This window comes from Montipora capricornis, chromosome 14, assembly GCF_036669925.1.
Source record: "Montipora capricornis isolate CH-2021 chromosome 14, ASM3666992v2, whole genome shotgun sequence".
Taxonomy (NCBI): domain Eukaryota; kingdom Metazoa; phylum Cnidaria; class Anthozoa; order Scleractinia; family Acroporidae; genus Montipora; species Montipora capricornis.
In genome coordinates, this window is record NC_090896.1 from 2,572,501 (window position 1) to 2,590,000 (window position 17,500).

The 17,500-nt window shown below is 35.7% G+C and overlaps 1 protein-coding gene across 5 annotated transcripts in view; it reads left to right on the plus strand.

Moving 5' to 3' along the window:
• The window catches only part of LOC138033812 (rho GTPase-activating protein 18-like), a 32,281-nt gene that overhangs the window by 961 nt on the left and 13,820 nt on the right, over positions 1 to 17,500 (plus strand). Inside the window, exons 1-6 of one of the 5 annotated variants that reach the window (XM_068881655.1) lie at positions 9,156 to 9,244; positions 9,345 to 9,518; positions 11,526 to 11,591; positions 15,870 to 16,343; positions 16,502 to 16,767; positions 17,322 to 17,378. In XM_068881655.1, coding sequence (XP_068737756.1) covers positions 9,437 to 9,518; positions 11,526 to 11,591; positions 15,870 to 16,343; positions 16,502 to 16,767; positions 17,322 to 17,378 — 945 coding nt within the window. In that variant the 5' untranslated portion in view covers positions 9,156 to 9,244; positions 9,345 to 9,436. Of the gene's footprint in view, positions 1 to 5,194; positions 5,407 to 9,122; positions 9,519 to 11,525; positions 11,592 to 15,869; positions 16,344 to 16,501; positions 16,768 to 17,321; positions 17,379 to 17,500 lie in introns of those variants that run through there. The other 4 variants (XM_068881653.1, XM_068881656.1, XM_068881654.1 and 1 more) reach the window with 4 other exon arrangements.

A 17,500-nucleotide genomic window follows, 5' to 3' on the forward strand; every position in this document is an offset into this window, starting at 1 on the left:
CCCTCAGTTGTCGAACGTCGTGCTGAGAATTTTATTTAAGCTTACCTCAACTTAATATTCTTAGAAAGTTTCGTCAGTGTTTCGATGGTATCGAAAAGTTATTTTCTTTTCGGTATGAGCGAATAATTAATTAAAACTTGAAAATTATTGTCCAGTTGTACCTCATAATTCACTCTACATTTGGCACATGAAATTTTCATTTAATTAATTTTCCTTCTTCGCATGATTATTAATGTTCTTCATTCTCACTAACATAATTTTATTTATACAGAATAAAAGTTAGAATATAGAATATAAAGACTTAAATTTGGGATCTTGACAGATTTTAATTCCAGACATTGATGCCAAATGTGTTTATCTTGTCACAAAAAAGCCCTAAAGCTATAAAGCCACTCATCCTGTGTAAAAATAGAATACAGATCATTTTTGACCACAGAACAGGCGCTTTGTTGTGGTTTAATAAGTGGTGATGTTAAATGTCATTAGGCCAATCACAGGGCAGAATGATAGAGCCATACTTCCTGTTAAGTAGACATTATTTACGGAGTGACTGTGAAAAGATATTGAATAATTCAATATCGTTTCACAACCATTAAAGATTTGAACATTCTTTTGTATTTGAATTTTAAATAAGATCATTTTTGAAAAATTTTTGAGCCATCATACCTTACAATTAAATCAATGCTAGGAATATCTTTGGTAGTTTCAACACGACACCATTCCTGTTTCAGAGAATATTGAAATTGTTTGTTGTACTTCAAAAACTTGTTTTCTTCTTGTATTTGCCCTTGGAACATTTTTCTCTCAAAATTCTGGTTATCCACATTTCTTGAGACAAGTGCCTAGAAATGAAAAAGATTGAAATTTCTAAGAGGTTAAAATTTTTTGCCTGATTAATTTTAAGATGATCAGCTTTTACCGATCTAGTTAGTGTATCAGGGGCTAGTTGTGCAGATCGATTGTTTAGTCCTAACCCTTTTTCAGAGCTCAATAAGTAGTATCACATTGAAAGTTCAAACAAGAACATTTTGCAATTGAATAGTTTTACTAGACTTTTGTATAGGAAGTGTATTTACTGGTTCTTTATATTCTAGACTACCAAAGATATTCCTAGCATTGATTTAATTGTAAGGTATGATGGCTCAAAATTTTTTCAAAAATGATCATATTTAAAATTCAAATACAAAAGAATGTTCAAGAAATGTGGATAACCAGAATTTTGGGAGAAAAATGTTCCAAGGGCAAATAATTTTCAAGAAGACAACAAGTTTTTGAAGTACGACAAACAATTTCAATATTCTCTGAAACAGAAATGGTGGTGTGTTGAAACTGCTTAAACTTCAAAGGTTTAATATGGTGGCTCCTTTAAGTCTTTTGAAGGAGTTCATAAAAGAGGCTCTTAAAAAGAAATTGCGAAAAATTTGTGTTAGAGTGGAAGGACTTTAAATATATAAGACATTGTGCAGTTTTTCCTGTTATTAACAGGACTGAATGGAAGATAATGTTTTTTTGTGCAAAAGTCAGAAAAGGTACTTAATTTCTAACAAAAGAGGGACTCAGTCATGCAATAATTACCACTTATTTATTTCTTTGATTGGAGCGGGCAGTATCCTGAGAATCCTGTAATCTGATTGGTCCCGGGAGTGGGCAGTATTTTCCTATCTCCTTACCATGGTCATGGTAACCAACTACGCTAAGCGCAGAGAGAAGTTGCGAATTGAAAGAGCGAAGTTTCACGTTGTCTTGATTGTTTTTTGCAATAGAGCAGTGTTATTGTTCAACTTTCTCATAAAGAAACAATGGATTGACCAAAATTCATTTTATTGTACATTTGTTGACACGTTGATGAGACAATGTATAAAATAAAAACATGACTTCTCCAGTTTTTCTTAATAGTTTCTCCTACCTTCTAAAAATAGAATTCAGAAATAAATAAAAATGTTATTCGCCGGCCTTGGTCGGTCCGTACTGGGAAAAACTGTGCCCTCTGTCTTGAGTACAGCCCTCGGCCTGTATCCTTGGGCCGTTCTTGAGACCTCGAGCACAGTTTTTCCCAATACGGACTTCCCGGCCGGTGAATAACATTATATTTCATGAATTGTAGGATAACAAGTCCCATTACAAATAATATCAGATCAACCTGCAACAAGCTATAGTTTAGAAAAATGTGTACTGGTGATAATATGAACTACTTGGCATAATAATTTACGAACCATTATACTTGAAGAAAAATAACTTAGAACCCTTTCAAGAGCAATTATGTGTGTGCTTGACGACTTGTACGGGCAATTATTCAGGGATGTTAAATATTAAACTGTTTAAAAGGTAGTTCAAGTACGTTACATGATGTTGCAAGAAGCTCAGTTAATGACCATGCAATACTATTCAAGAATGTTTTTGCATTTATGACTAACCTTTAATTAAATTGTGGTTTGGTAATACTGCTAAGCTTGCATCATTATTATGTCAATCTTAAAGCTTTTTGCTGGCAAAAATCTGTGGTGCTGTGTACATAAGCATTGGAATACACTGTCCTCAGCAAATTTCTTCCTTAGTCTAACTGAAAACTGGGGCTAATTTCTTTCCCAAAAAAAAATATAAATAGAGATGTTTGCACTGGCTGGTCGCATGTAATTATAATGCTAAAGCATTTACAAAAGGGCCGTAGCAAAATTCCTTGATATTGTTTAAGAGTAATATGTGTAACATCAATAAAAAGACAATGTAGTTGATAACCACCTGAGTGATGTTAATTAATTTTATTACATGTACTAAAACAATCAACATCCTAGGGTAATATTGTACACAGAAGAATTAGCCAGTTATTGGCTAACATCTCTGATTTCAACAGAGTTTTATTTTGACCTGAGACCACACAAGAAAAACTGGAAGCGTGGATATATCTTGAACATGCACAAAGTGCAAACAAAACTATTTCGACCCGATCTACAAGCAATCTCATTTTTTCCCACAAAAAATTCACAAATATTTACTTATTGTGCATTCCCAAGGTGCAACAAAAACGGTGTCCACTTGCCCCAGACAAGTGGGTTTTCAATCTTACTTGTCCTTTGGACAAGTGAATCTTGAGAAAATAATATTAAAAAACGGGGTGTTTAAATGTTTAAGCGGAGAAATTAGTATACAGTTAAGTTTTTGCAAGTGTAAAACAGATCGCTGTTAACAAAAGTAACCTAAAAGTTGGAAATGACATGAGTTGCGCACTTACGATTTATCCGTCATTTTGTTTCAATGCATACTGAAAGGGCCCTGGGACTCATTTGGGGGGTATCGATTTGTGCATTTGTTGATAGACCTTTGTCGCTGCCAGCACATGCACAATGATGGCTGATAAGCATAAACCAAAAATTTGATTTGATTTGCGTTAACTTGTTAATTTCAATTTACAGTGTCCCCGATTAGTGCTCTACGGCGCTAGAAGATTAGACACTTAAATTAAAGAAAGTTCCTTTCCTTTCCTTTTATGCTAAAATTATTTTAATTAACAATAATTGGAGGTACATGTAGCTTTGATAAACTAATTTGTTTTATTTCCCTCCAACCTGTATTGTACAATAGAGAACATTACTTTTACAAACACTAAAATGTACAAATACATTTGCATGTACCTACAAGTTTTCAGTTCAAGTCCTTGAATCAAAATTTTGAATGTACACGTAAAAGAACATAATTATTTTGAGGCCTCAATGTAGATGAAGTATTCTTATACTAATTTGAGACTCAACCTGTAATATTTTTATAATTCAGTCAAGCCTTCTCAAAACCTGGCTGGTCAGCGGCTCAATGTTCCACCTTCCAGTCTGTTTCCAGTCAGAAAATGTCTCATTTTATTATGATGAGGAGAGAAATATGACAACAGCAACAACACATTTTTAGCTCTAAAGTAAAGTCACTGGAGATGATATACATGTAACAGTTTGAAAAAAAGCGTGTTTGATGCACAAATTCATGTGCATACATGAAATGTTTATTTTACAAACATTCCGCACCTACTTCAAAGATTTAAAACTAATTTTCGAAAGAGCAAAGGAAAAAAAAGTAAGCACTGATTTATTTTCAGAAACTGCAAGTAAATTACTGCAGTTGATCTCGCTTTTCTTCTCTGGATGTCTAGCACGTGTGAACGAAGTTATAAAATGATTTTTACAAGATAGTCTATTTGATGCACCTCTAAGAAGAGCCACATATGGCATCTGAACTTAACAAAAGGCTCAACGAAGACTGTTTTCCTTCAAATTCTGCTAAAAATTCTTGTTTTATCCTGGATCATAAATTGTCGATTCATGCTTTCATAAATCAGTGTAGACATCTGGTCACAGCTGATTGCACTAAATTGCATCTGTGATTGTTTAAGTTTCAAAAAGAAATTTATCGTGGGGGGCATGCCCCCAAACCCTTCCTAGATGCTTGCACCCTTTTGGCACTTGCATGGGTTCCTTTGGCACCAAGACTGTCTACACTTTCTTTATAGCCTGCTCCTCAAAAACATACTGAGAAGGCTGTATTAAAGGCCCCTTAACATGGGCTATAACATGGGCTACAAGTAAGCAAATTTTGTCACATTATTCTGAATAACAAGGGCATAGAAATTACTGAAAGATTTCTCGATAAAGACTTGCAAGGATTATCATCCTAAAATTAAGAAGAAATCCAAAGAGTTGTTAAACGTTGTCAAGATTATCATCGGAACATGTGTATTTCATTATCATGATACATGTTAACATGATTTGATGTGAGAAGGGTCTTTCACAAATCGACTGACATACAGTGTAATGTTTTCTGCTGGAAACATTAACTTTTGGAAAAACTTTAAAGCTCAAATTGAGGAATTTTGAGAGCTCCCCAGCTAAACATGTGTTTAAAAGGATTGTTTCGAGCCTTAAAAAGAAAAGAGTTGATTTATGTCAGAAGTTTTGCATCAGGAAAAAAGCAGCCAACAATACCACACTCATGTTCAGTAAAGATGCTTGCCTATCAATCAACTTGCAATAAGATAGTGTGAGCTGGAAACATTGTTGCACTAGCCCTGGGCTATCGGGCCGCCTTTTGTTGGTTTTATGCTCAGGGTTATCTCTACTGTTATCTCTACTGTGTACAATGTGCTATTAAAGTGAGCACTACGTACTCTAAGCTTAAAATTTGTATATACATGTAATTTGCTTTTTTATCATAGTTTTAAGAGTTTGATGTTCACTTGGTGAAATGAGGAGGGCCCCAATAACTACTTGATGGCACTACGTATAAAAGGACGAGGTGTTCATGGCCTTGACCAACTGGAATATGATATATTTTGGACGGAATACAGAGCGATTGAGGAGAGCAGACCCAATAACCAGGTGCCAGAGGAGGAACATGAAGAGGATCCCCCAAAAGAGCCCCCTTGTGGTATGTACATGTGTATCAAAATGAGGTACAGGTCTGTACCAAAAAAATAGAACTTTTTTGTACCCTGCTGAAGTGGAAGCTAGTCATTTTTTAACGTAGTAAGTTTACGTAACAATTTTAATTTACAGATGTCAATGGAAATAAAACAAAAATGTTAAATTAATGCATAATTATCATTTATGGATTGGTAGGTAGCTTTTATCATAATTATTTAATTCACTAAATCCATGCAAAAAGACAGCATTTTGTTGGTGCAAATCTGTCGGATTTCATCAGCTCTTATAGAAAGTTCTATAGTTGTGAGAAAGCATTATTGAGGTTGACTGAGGATTGGAGGAACATGCGCTATAGAGGGGAACTGGTTGCTGTAGTGTCCATGGATCGATCTCAAGCATTCATTGTTGTTCAACATGATTTACTGCTGGCGAAACTCAAGGTGTGTGGTATAATGAAGAGGGAAGTTGCGTGCTACTTAAGGATTACTCATCAGGGAGACGACAGTGAGTTAAGATTGGGTATATTTTTTCCGCCTGAAAGTGTGTTAAACGAGCAGTTCCTCAGAGGAGTGTGATGGGACCTAATTATGTTTTTTTTCAACTTATTCAATATTGACTTGTTCTATCATGTTAAAGGGGCGAAACTGAATGCATATGTGGATGATCATCAGATATACATTTCTAAGGTTGACCCAGACTGGCTTTAGACGACTGTATAAATTATGTATTAAGGGTAAAGTCAAAATTGCAGATCAGTGGTATTGCAAAAATGGTATGATTGTAAATGAGACTAAACATCAAGCTATGATACTGGGAAAAAGTGAACGCAAGTTTTCGTTTCCATTAAAAAATTCAATAGATACATGTACAGTGTATATTCAGAATAAATATGGATGATCAGCTTTCTTTTCATAATAATATTCACTACCTGCAAGGAGACTGTAAAAATGCTTAGATTTCGTAAGCTAATTTCGAGGGACACCCTCCTTCGATTGTATAAGGCTTTTATCTTGCCACACTTAAATTATTGCTCGTCTGTTTGGCATTTTTGTGGTGCGTGTCAAACAGAAAAAATGGACTGTCTTAACAAGCGCATTAATTCTTAGATTCATACAAAAGGACTACAACTCACCTTGTGGCATGTTATTGGATAAAATCAATTCTAAACCTCTGTATATAATAATATTTAATAGATCCCTTCAGAATTTCTTAGTTGTACTATATGAGTCTGTTTTTTAGTAATTATTCTGGATATTTAAGTAATATTTACTCTGCACTCTACAAACTATAGTTTACGTGGCAATAATTATATTCTGTCTCTTCCTAATCCAAAAACAACAACTTACGGACTGCATTCTTTTTAATACTTAGCTGCTAAATTAAGGCACTCTCTTCCCAATTTGTTGAGAACATCTAGTTTATGGATTTTAAGCATAGAATACTATTTAACTACGTGTACATGTATCACTTATTTTAGTAGCATTGCAATTAGTTATATAATATGTAACTGTATATTTGGTTACGCATATTTTTAATTTTAGCATTTTATTGTAAGAGTATTGTCTTTTGTTGCATTGTGGTCTCAAAGACATTAGCTTAAGTAGCTACACAATGTACTCTAAATTTTTGAGCTGAAGTAAAGTACTGTATATAAATTATATGTATGTGTTATGTTTGTTGCTTAGAATAGATCGAATGTGGCTAAGCAACCGTACATTACGCTCATCAAAAGAAATACATGTGTATCTTGGTCCACCAATGAAATCTCCTAATAGTCTGTTGCAGGTAACTTGTTCTTTCCCTCAACAGCACTCATTGGTTAATTTGAGGTCACATGACATCTAACAATTAAATTCTTTCCGGCCAAAAGTCTCTGCGCGGGCAAGTTGTCAGTAGTGCAAAATCTATAACGCCAGATTGTAAAAGTGCACTGTTACCCGTGAATGTTGACCGATGACCACTGTTGTTGCCATTTCACGTTTTTCTTTTTGTGCTGTATAACAAATCACTTAATGACAGGTCCCTTGGGAAACAGTTCATTTTGTTTCCTTCGAATTTCAATGTTTCCCTCGGCCGAGCCTTGGGGAAACGTTGAGATTTTCGGGAAACAAAATGAACTGTTTCCCTCGGGACCAGTCATTAAGTGTTTATTGTATTGTATTGTACTGCCCACACTCAGACAAGGGCCTATCCCCAGTCCCCATGGGAAAGTTGTTGCACCAGGTACTCCTGAGTATTTTTTGGACCACTGATTTCAAGAAGGTGATGAACAAAAAAACAATTAGAACTCTGAGTCTGTTATTCAAGTCATCATTCTTTTTCCTGTACAACGCAGCTCTAACTACATGTAGCTTTAGCTGTTAAGTTTTGATTATTTTATTACGATTAAAACCCTAGATACATATTCCTTGAATCATTGTTTGCTAAGTTGAAATAACCACTCCAAGTAGCAATATTATTATTGGATAACAGAGGAGGCATGCAAAAGGGATGGAGAAATGTTGAATTTGATTACTGTGGTACTGTGCTACTTCATGTACAATAAATTTATCTAATTAGATGTTTTGGTGTGTAATATCGCTGAGTATTTTTACGAGTTGTACTGTATGGTGAGTCAAAATACAAACAACGAGTAGAAATACTCAGCGATACTACACACCAAAACAAGTAATAACTTTTTTGCATTTAATTTTTAGCAAACATAAACAACCGAGAATGTGTGACAGATTAATGTGCGTGCTGGGCAGCGTCAGTAACTAAACTTTAAGTCAAACCGACCGGTTCTCTGTTATTGAAATCGATTTGGGCAAATCATATTTCATGGTTATAACAAAAACTTATACTTGCCACGTACCGTACATGTATCAACATTGCCCAAATCGATTTCTGATAAAACTGTATTGAAAAAGGGGTGATTTCACTTTATCCTTTTTTGGACGTCGAATACGTTTCCGCTCTACATTTTCTCACCGCAACTTGCAATGTTTGCCCTCTGGCAATCCCAGAACCCTTTGTGTACATTACTGGCAACTCATTCATTGTAATGTTGTTCGTATTATTTGTGGTTCCAATAATTATTTTCTATGTGGAATCAGGTTTTGCAGTGAATTTTGAGAATTTCGTGTTTGAAAGGGTCAAAGTGGAAATCTGATATATGATAAGCAACTTTTGACATCAAGCTCCTACCTACATACTATGTTATAATATAAAGATAAATGAAAGTTAATTTTTACGTGTATATTTTGAGTAATTTCCCATCCATTTGTTAAGAGTTATTTTCTGTGTGATTTATTTTCCTTCATCTTCAAGACTTTGCCTTCTACATGTATAGCACTGTCATTGTTGCAATTTCTTCCATGGCATGTAAATTATTAATAATTATTTTGCAAGACAACATAGCTCTGGTGACTTATCATAACATTCCTTTTGTTTGTTTACGCTTTATTACTTTGGCAGCTGTGCTTTGCCTCTAGTCAATGAAACATGAAATGAGCAAAGATAGGTGTTCAGCTGTAATATGCATGGCATACAGGGTTTCTTTTTACTGTTGCCTCAGTTATAAACATGCTTTTTCTGTAATGTCATTCTTTTGGTGTTTGTTAGATCAAATTATCTTGTAATCTGACAGTTTTTGAAAGGCTGGAGCCAGAAAAAGTAAACCTTTTTAAAGTTAAGGGTCATATTTCATTGTCATCTGAAACTAATCCAGTATGTATGTTGCAAAGAAAACAGATTACAGAAATGATTGTCTTGCTAAAAGATTAATTTCCTAAGGAATTGGGGGTTTTCATTTCATGGTTTCACACAGTGAACAAAAGAATTGCCAATTCGATCATTTCAAAGTACTAGCTTCCTTTGATCCCTTGGGTCCAAGGTGACATGACTGATAAGTTTATCATGTGTAGAATAATCCCTTTAGAAGCATTTTCCTGTTCGTCAGAGGTCTTTCCTGTTTGCCACAAGTGAAATGAGGGTCAGTTCTTGATCAGAAAGGAAAGTTGAGTCAAGAAACGTTGGAGTTTGTTTACAACGGAATGATTCCATTCCTTCATGAACCGTTTCATCGGATCTCATGGTTTGTCAAAGGAAGGAGTTGTTATGATTTACATAGAGCGGGTTTGTATTTTGATAGCTGTTGTTTTCCTTGTGCATGTGACTTTTACAGTAGCTTTCAAAAGGATGTTGCAATTGTTATACATGTACTTTTGCAGTATTTTTATTTGCATTGCACACAGTCATATCCTCAAATGTTATTGAAACATTCAAATCTGTTCCATCAGTTTGAAATCTTGAACTTGAACAAAAATGCTTGTCTGTTCTCCAAAAATTTATAGCATATACCGGTACATGTATTAATTATTTTAAGTGAATTTGGTTGAGAACAGTGTAATTTTTGTAAAAGAATTAATATTATAGGTATATGTGTACCAACCTTAAATTGCTACATGTACATATATGCTGTTGCAACACTTAAATTTGAACTGAAACCTTCAAATCAATGGTAAAATAATCAAGGAAAGATTTAAAAAATCACAGGGCGTCAATATTTAAGTCTTTACACTTAAATGGCCTACATAACATTTTGAAGGCTTGGCTTTCTTTGGTTTGTAAACCGGCATGCTGCAAAATAAATGTCAAAGGCTTAATTTTGTTTGTTGTGTAGGGACATTCTTATCTCCTGCAATATCACTTCAGATTTGTAAATGTACAGCTGTAGCTTTGTTATTCACTGGACATGAGGTCGGTTTTATAACGAGATTTTCTGTCTTCTTTAGGGCAATTTTTCTGTCTTTTGGTCAGTAAGTCAGAGAATTGTGGCTCTTATAGCATCTTAAGAATTATAAAGCTTCTTAAACTAAAGTGTGCAACATTTTGGCATCAGAAATTATATTGCAGGAGGGTTTCAAAATTTTGGACACACCCCCTGCTAATCTTTAGGTATATACATGTATACTCTAACATAAATTATATCATTTTAAAGCTCTGTTTGCTTTTCGTATGCCATGTCTTTTCAATTTGCCAACTTAATAGTGGTAATTTTCCAGCATTACTTGCAAGAATGTATTGTCAGGATTGAGTTGTGAAAATTATAAAGTTCCTGAACAGATTTATTTATCAACGACAACTCCAGGATGCCCCGAAAACGTCTGATAATTTCTCCTTTGCAGGAGTTGAATGTACAACCTTCTGCTCTACCACTGAAAGGAAAGGAAAGGAACTTTATTTCATTAAAATTGTCTAGTCAGTCTAGTGTTGGAGGGGAAAATGAGAGTACCCGGAGAAAAATCTCTTGGTGCAGAGTGGAGAAACTGAACAAACTCAACCTGTATGACACCAAGTCTGGGAATCGAACCTGGGCCATATTGGTGGGAGGCGAGTGCTGTCACCACTGCACCATCCCTGCACCCCTGAGCTATAGGAGACTTGTAGGAGCCAGGCCTTTAAACTTGGTTCAAGTCACAATAATTATACTGCTACTTAAGATCAAAAATTTTGTTAAAATGGAGCACAATTGTGATTGTACATGCATGTATTGTGTAAAGGAGAACTCGGGTGTTTTCCGAGTATCCCCAAGCTGTCATCCATAGAATTAATCTCTTCACGTAACACCTCTATCAATACAATAATGCACAAATATTACATGTAATTTCCTGTTTCTGTTTTCGGCCAAGTGTTTCCTCTCACCTTCTCAATCCTTTGAATTAGGCTAAAAATTTCAGTGCTCCCCTAATATGTTGGTGAAAACTTTAACAAACAGTCAAAGGCTATGGAGGTTAAAATTCTTGTGACATAAATTTATGGCACTTTTTCCCTCCTCCCCAAAACAATATGTTGAATTTTGTGTGCCGTACATCTAAAACTTCCTGTATTCATGTACATGTAACTGTTTCCTTTTAATAACATTGTAGGAGGGGGAAGGGGAGAGACAGTGAAGACCCCCAGTTAATTTTCTCGCTTGATTTACATAAACAATGTTTTTTTGGGTATTTCCTCGACTATCCCAAGGAATTTTGTCCCCCATTTTAGAGGGTTTTCTACATCTTAAAAGAAGTGCTGTTTGTCTTGAAAAACATGCTTTTTAATACTGACATCTTGTTTATGATGCCTCTTTCTTTTAACCAGAATGTGAACAGGAAATTCAGTGGCTGAAAGAAGCCGGATTTCATGGAATTGTGAAGAAATATAAAGGTCAGCTTTTTTATGCAATATTTTTGTCACTCAATAAATTATTAATGGTTCCTTTTGGGTGAAAAGTGTTCATCATTTATTTTTAGCATCATAGAAGGCTAAAAATTTTAACTTATTGATTTTGTATTGCTAAAAGTTTTCTTTGGACTTCCGTCTGTATTTATTCTTCGTCCTGATCCGCCTTGAAACAATTCCTTTTCCTGTTGAGCATACATATAAATTATGCTGTTGTTACTATAATAACAGAGTTGAGGACATTCAGGAACACAGCAAGTTTATTCACAATAATTGCAACAGTACTTAAGAGTAGGACATGAAACCCAGATCGCCATACAAAGCTTAGAAAGTATCAAACACTATAATAAGTGATTGATTCATTATTGAGTCCTTTTACAGGAACTGAGCCCAACAAATTGACCTGGCATCTCAGAGGTCATGGATTTAAATCCCTTTGTTTTATTAGTTAAATTATCCAGCAAGGATCACTTCTCGCTTATAAATTATGTCTACAGTATAAGGTGCACTTTTAATACATCATTTTACAATTACTGCAAAATTCTCGCTCACTCATTGGCTAATTTTTATTGTCAATAAGGGGACATGTATTTATTACACATAACATGAGAATTTTATTCCATAAAGCTCATTTGTACAAATCTATACGCTTTATTTTCACATGTGGAAAAGGCTTATACAGCCAATCAGAATGGCGTACAGCTATTTCACATGTGGAATTATAACCAATCAACGATAGTGTGAAGGTGTTTCCATGCCAATCACTCGTGCATGTTGTGCATCTCGTGCAAATCGTACTTTGTTATTGAATTAAATTAAATTTGCATTTGGTTCTATTGTTAGTGAGTTTTTGTTTCTAATTTGCGTTCAGAAAACTATTTTAATTAATGAAAATTCTCGTCTTATGTGTAATAAACAGTTCACGACATAGAAAGTACTTTTTACGGGGTTTTATTCACTCGTTGTTTGTGTCAAAAACCCTCACTCGCTCGTTCCTTGCTCGTTCGGGTTTTTGACACAAACAACTCGTGAATAAAACCCTGTACGCTGCACTTTCTATGATGTAAACTATATTTATGCGATATTGATGTGATATTGGTTGCGTCAGCTTGAACAAAATTGAAGTTTCTCGCATTTTTGTTTTGTGTTCTTCTTGTGTTTTGACTTAATTTTGACCCCTCTGCCTTTTTGTTGTTGTAAAAAACAAATAATTGATGTCAGTGTTTCATGTGTCTGTCCTGTTATTGACAATGAATTTCGTCATAACATTGTCAAAGTAGCTGTGGATCCACCAGGCGATAGCCCATATTTATTGCGTTCTTCTGGTGTTTTTACTCAATTTTGACCCCTCTGCCTTTTTGTTATTGTAAAAAACAAATTGATGTCAGTGTTTCATGTGTCTGTCCTGTTATTGACAATGAATGTCGTCATAACATTGTCAAAGTAGCTGTGGATCCACCAGGCGATAGCCCATATTTAGTGCGTTCTTCTGGTGTTTTTACTCAATTTTGAGCCCTCTGCCTTTAAGATATTGTAAAAAACAAATTGATGTCAGTTTTTCATGCGTCTGTCCTGTTATTGACAATAAATTTCGTCATAACATTGTCAAAGTAGCTGTGGATCCACGAGGCAATAGCCAGTGGATCTGCAGCTACTTTGACAACGCTATGACGATATTCGTAATCAATAGCAGGACGGACGCATTAAAAAGTGACATATCAATTTGTTAAATTTTTGCGTTTCGATGCTTTTAAAACCTATTTCAAAGGCTTTTAACGCTATGCTATGTAAAATCTATTTTAACTCCTAAAAATATGCTACAGTATGTTTAACTTGTTTCAGTACTATTAAAAACCTATTTTAAACCTATGTAAAGACTTCTTTGTCCTGTTTTCCCTAGTTTAAGTGGTATGCAAAATTTATGTGAACTATATTTAAAGGCTATGTGTATTATATGTTTACTCTATTTCAAGGCTATCTTAACTCTCTGCAAACCCAATTCAAAGGCTACTTTGTCTGTTGTTCCACACTGCATTGGACTATTTCAAATCTATGTCAGTCCTATGTAAAGGCTATTTGTTTCATATGTTTTTTCTATTTAAATGACATTTTGTTGATATATGTTTTACAAGAGCTCTGCAACTCTCTATTTGAAAGCGATGTAAATTGTATTTCAAGTATAAGTTTATGCTATTTGGAAACTATGTTATTTCTACCTCGTACATTTCTACCTCGGAACTTGTAGGTTCCAAATGACTAGCAAAAACATAGCATTTAATATGCCAAAAAATAACTTTGGCATAGAAAAAACATAAGGCCTTAGCATACCCTTTACATAGCTTGATGACATAGCATTTGCATAGGTTCCACATAGTGTTTGATTCTACAAGGGATCAATAATATTTGTTAAGATTATTTCATTCATCCAGTCCTTTCAAAGGAACACATGAGCCTAACAAATTAAGCTTCATAGCTTAGTAGCTCAGTTGGTAGAGCATTGCAGAGATCAAGGGTTTGAATCGCGTTTAAGCCACCTGAACTTTTTCAGCTGTTCGGTAATTATTGCTTAAATTGTGCAGTTTAGTATGAGGACACCATTGTGCTTAAGTTCTCCCATTCAAGTATAATAATGATTATTATGAGCCTAACCCTAAAAAGTTACCTCCAAATTTCTCAGAGTTTTTAAAGCGTGTCACTTCTTTCTGATTGGCCAAAGTATAACCCCTTTTCCCAATATGTAGTTTTACTAAAATGAATGGTGTCTTTTGGTAGTCAGTTCTTTCAATAGCATGTAGTCAACAAACAAAGTAAGCCGCTGGCAGCTTAACCCATTGACCTCTGGCAGTGAGACTTAACAGATTTGCTCTGTCTAATGCCAGATGAATTTAGTTGGGGGACTTCTAGGGTGTTTTCGGTGTCAATTTTATTTATTTTATTATTTCATTTTATTTTATTAACTTTGCCAGGCAAGCTGGCAGAGTGCCACAACAGCTTGCGCCAATTACTGTGGCCCCTTTTTTACCCTCCCAACCATGATTCACAACAGAAGACAGACAACAATGGGTTGATAGTGGTCTGCAAGGTCTGCCAGGTGCTTTATCCAAGGGTGCAATGCAATCCACCTCTTTTCATGGCTATCGTATGTGAGAGCTTGTTGGATCAGTTAGAAGAACCCCTCCCTTTCTTCTTCCAGACTCTACTCCTTTGTCACTGGAAGCATAAATCAGACTCCATACCTACAACTACTGCAGGGAGGCTTGTGTTTACTCCCAGGCTCTCAATTTTTTAGAAATAGACTAAGTCAATCTTGGCTCCGGCCCAGTAGTGCACTTGAACATTCATTAAAATTTGGCATTTTTCCTCTCAAAGCATGAGTTCCACCAAGTCACCATCCAAATCTGTTATTCAAAAATGTCAAGGGGCTTGACTTTTGTTCTGGCTCTGTGGGATAGCCTGCAACCTTGGGACTAATAAACATTTCTACTGTTCCAGTTGACCATTGAATTTCTTCTGGTGATACATTTTATAAATAGATTAATTTAACAACAACATCATTCTATGTTTGTGGCTTGACTATTAGTTGTTAACTTATCAATTCCCAACACTTCCGACAAGAAGGAAATTTCTCTCGTATTCCCCAGACTTTGACAACTGACAGCTCCACACTTACCATACAATCATTTGGTCTTGGCCTTGTTATTGAGGTTGAAACTCCACAATGCTACAGAGCATTTGCCCATTCCCTTCTAGTCCTAACTTTCTGCTGTTGGAGAAGACATGTTCCAGCATCTGTGCTGTAGCGAATGGGAGTGAGAGGCCCATTGCCTCTTTCTTCTTGCTTCTCTTTATTCAGTGTCCTTGTTGGGTCTTGGAACAGGCCTTTATACTTGTTTTGACAGTAACAGTAACAGTAACAGTGGCCGATGTTGAGGTATGACCAGCAGACTCCATTTTCTTTTAACAAATTCCTTCTCTTTTTGTGACGTTTTAAGAGTTAAAGTGCTCAGTCACTATTGGTCACATGGTCGGCCAGGCAGTTATAATTAAGGCACCTTGCTATTCCTCTGTCTTTCTTTGGAGTCATTATTGCCTGCTAATGCATTAAAGTGATTAACTTTTCTGCTGGCCAAGACATGTCCTGCCAACGTCCATCTACTTGTCAAAAATTGAACGTACATGTAGAAATGGGCAGGTGGTTGGGTCTTATGTCATAGCTTTTATTAACTTCAAAGTAATGTTGTTCTTATTATTTTGTCTCATCAGATAGCAAAGAAATAGACCACAATGATGTGGATTTTGAAAAGATTACCAGTTCACTCACAAGAAAACAAGCAGAAGCTGTGCGAAAGAGGATTGATACTCTAAATGAAAACACCAAAAGAAAACTGGGTCTGCACATTTCGCCTTCAAAACATTCTGCTTACCCTGCAGATGTCAGGACAATTTTCCCTGTGAAAACAAATGGGCAACCGAGCAATTCTGAACAAGGGCCAGCAGTGCGCCCTGCTCTTCAACGGAAATCTTACAGTGAAGGAGTACATGGCCCAAGGGTGTGGCCACTGGAGAATGAGACTTGTAGTTTGGAAAATGAGTTTGGCTTTTCGGGTTATAGACATTCCAAATCATCTGATGTAATCTCCAATTTGAATGAAGGTAAAGAATGTTATGGAGTTCATCTGTTGTGTCCTGAGAGTGTTTTGGAGAGAAGAGCAAGTGATGCAACTGGATTTCAAATGGGTACTTTTCACTCCTCCTCTTCCTTACTGTTCTCATCTTTCTTGTAAACGCATTCATCATTGTTATCTCTGCCATCATCATTCTTATTGTTATCCTAACCATCATCGTCATCATCAAGTCTTATTTTTAACGAACAATATGTTTTTGGTTTGCTACAGGGGTTCAACCATTACGTCACACGCAAAGTGGATCAGTTTTCTATGTCACAGGAACTACATGTACAAAACAAGAACTGTTCAACACCGCTGAAAAAACCAAAGAGTCTAGTGTTGATGATGTCATTGACGTAGATTTTAAGACATTAAGTGTATCGCCTCCAGACACCAGTCCAGATTCGTTTCACGAGGTCCCAGTGGATTGTCCAGAGGAGGTCCCAGTTGATGTCCCCGTCAACAAGGTTCATACCAAAAAAGTTCACGCACAGGTAATTAATCAACTTTTTGTGGAGTTGTTAATCAGGGTATTTACAGAAAGATGTTAAAGAATAGGGCAGCAAAGTCAACATGAAATACAAGTGCATGACTTATGCTTTAGAATGTAAACATGCGATGCCCTTATTCTTCAGTTTAGTTACTAAGTTGGTATTGTGACAAGACATATTTGAACGTCATGCGGTCTTGAAATCACTGCATTTATTTGATTGGCATTTTATCTGATACTAGAGTTGTATTGAAAAAAGATTTTCTTTTGGTTGTCTTTCTCTGTAGTTTTTACTCCTGGGTATGTTTTTGAGTGTAGAGTGATGTACTGTAGCCAATAAGTTGTTAACAGCATTAAATCTATCCAATCCAAGTCAAACTCTAGTTTCTGAGCGCAGGCAGTTCTGACTTTGCCACCAACTATAATGTATAGCTGTGTGTGGACCTCTTGCATCCAACCCACTCCACAACATTTAGTGTACATGTAAGTCCCAAAAATGGTTGTTCTGATCTTTGGTTATTAACAACCCTTAATGTGCACTGCTTCTCTGTCCATTAGAATGGGAAAGTCACTGATGGCAAAGCTTTCAGGGAACCTCAATTTCCACGCCTTCCAGTGAGTAATTAGGTTGTGTGTGTGATGATGATCTACATGTACACCTTGATATTTAGGATGTAACAGTAAATTAAACATTCTTTGTCTAGAGCAAGATTGGCAGAGTTGTTTCTTATGGTTTC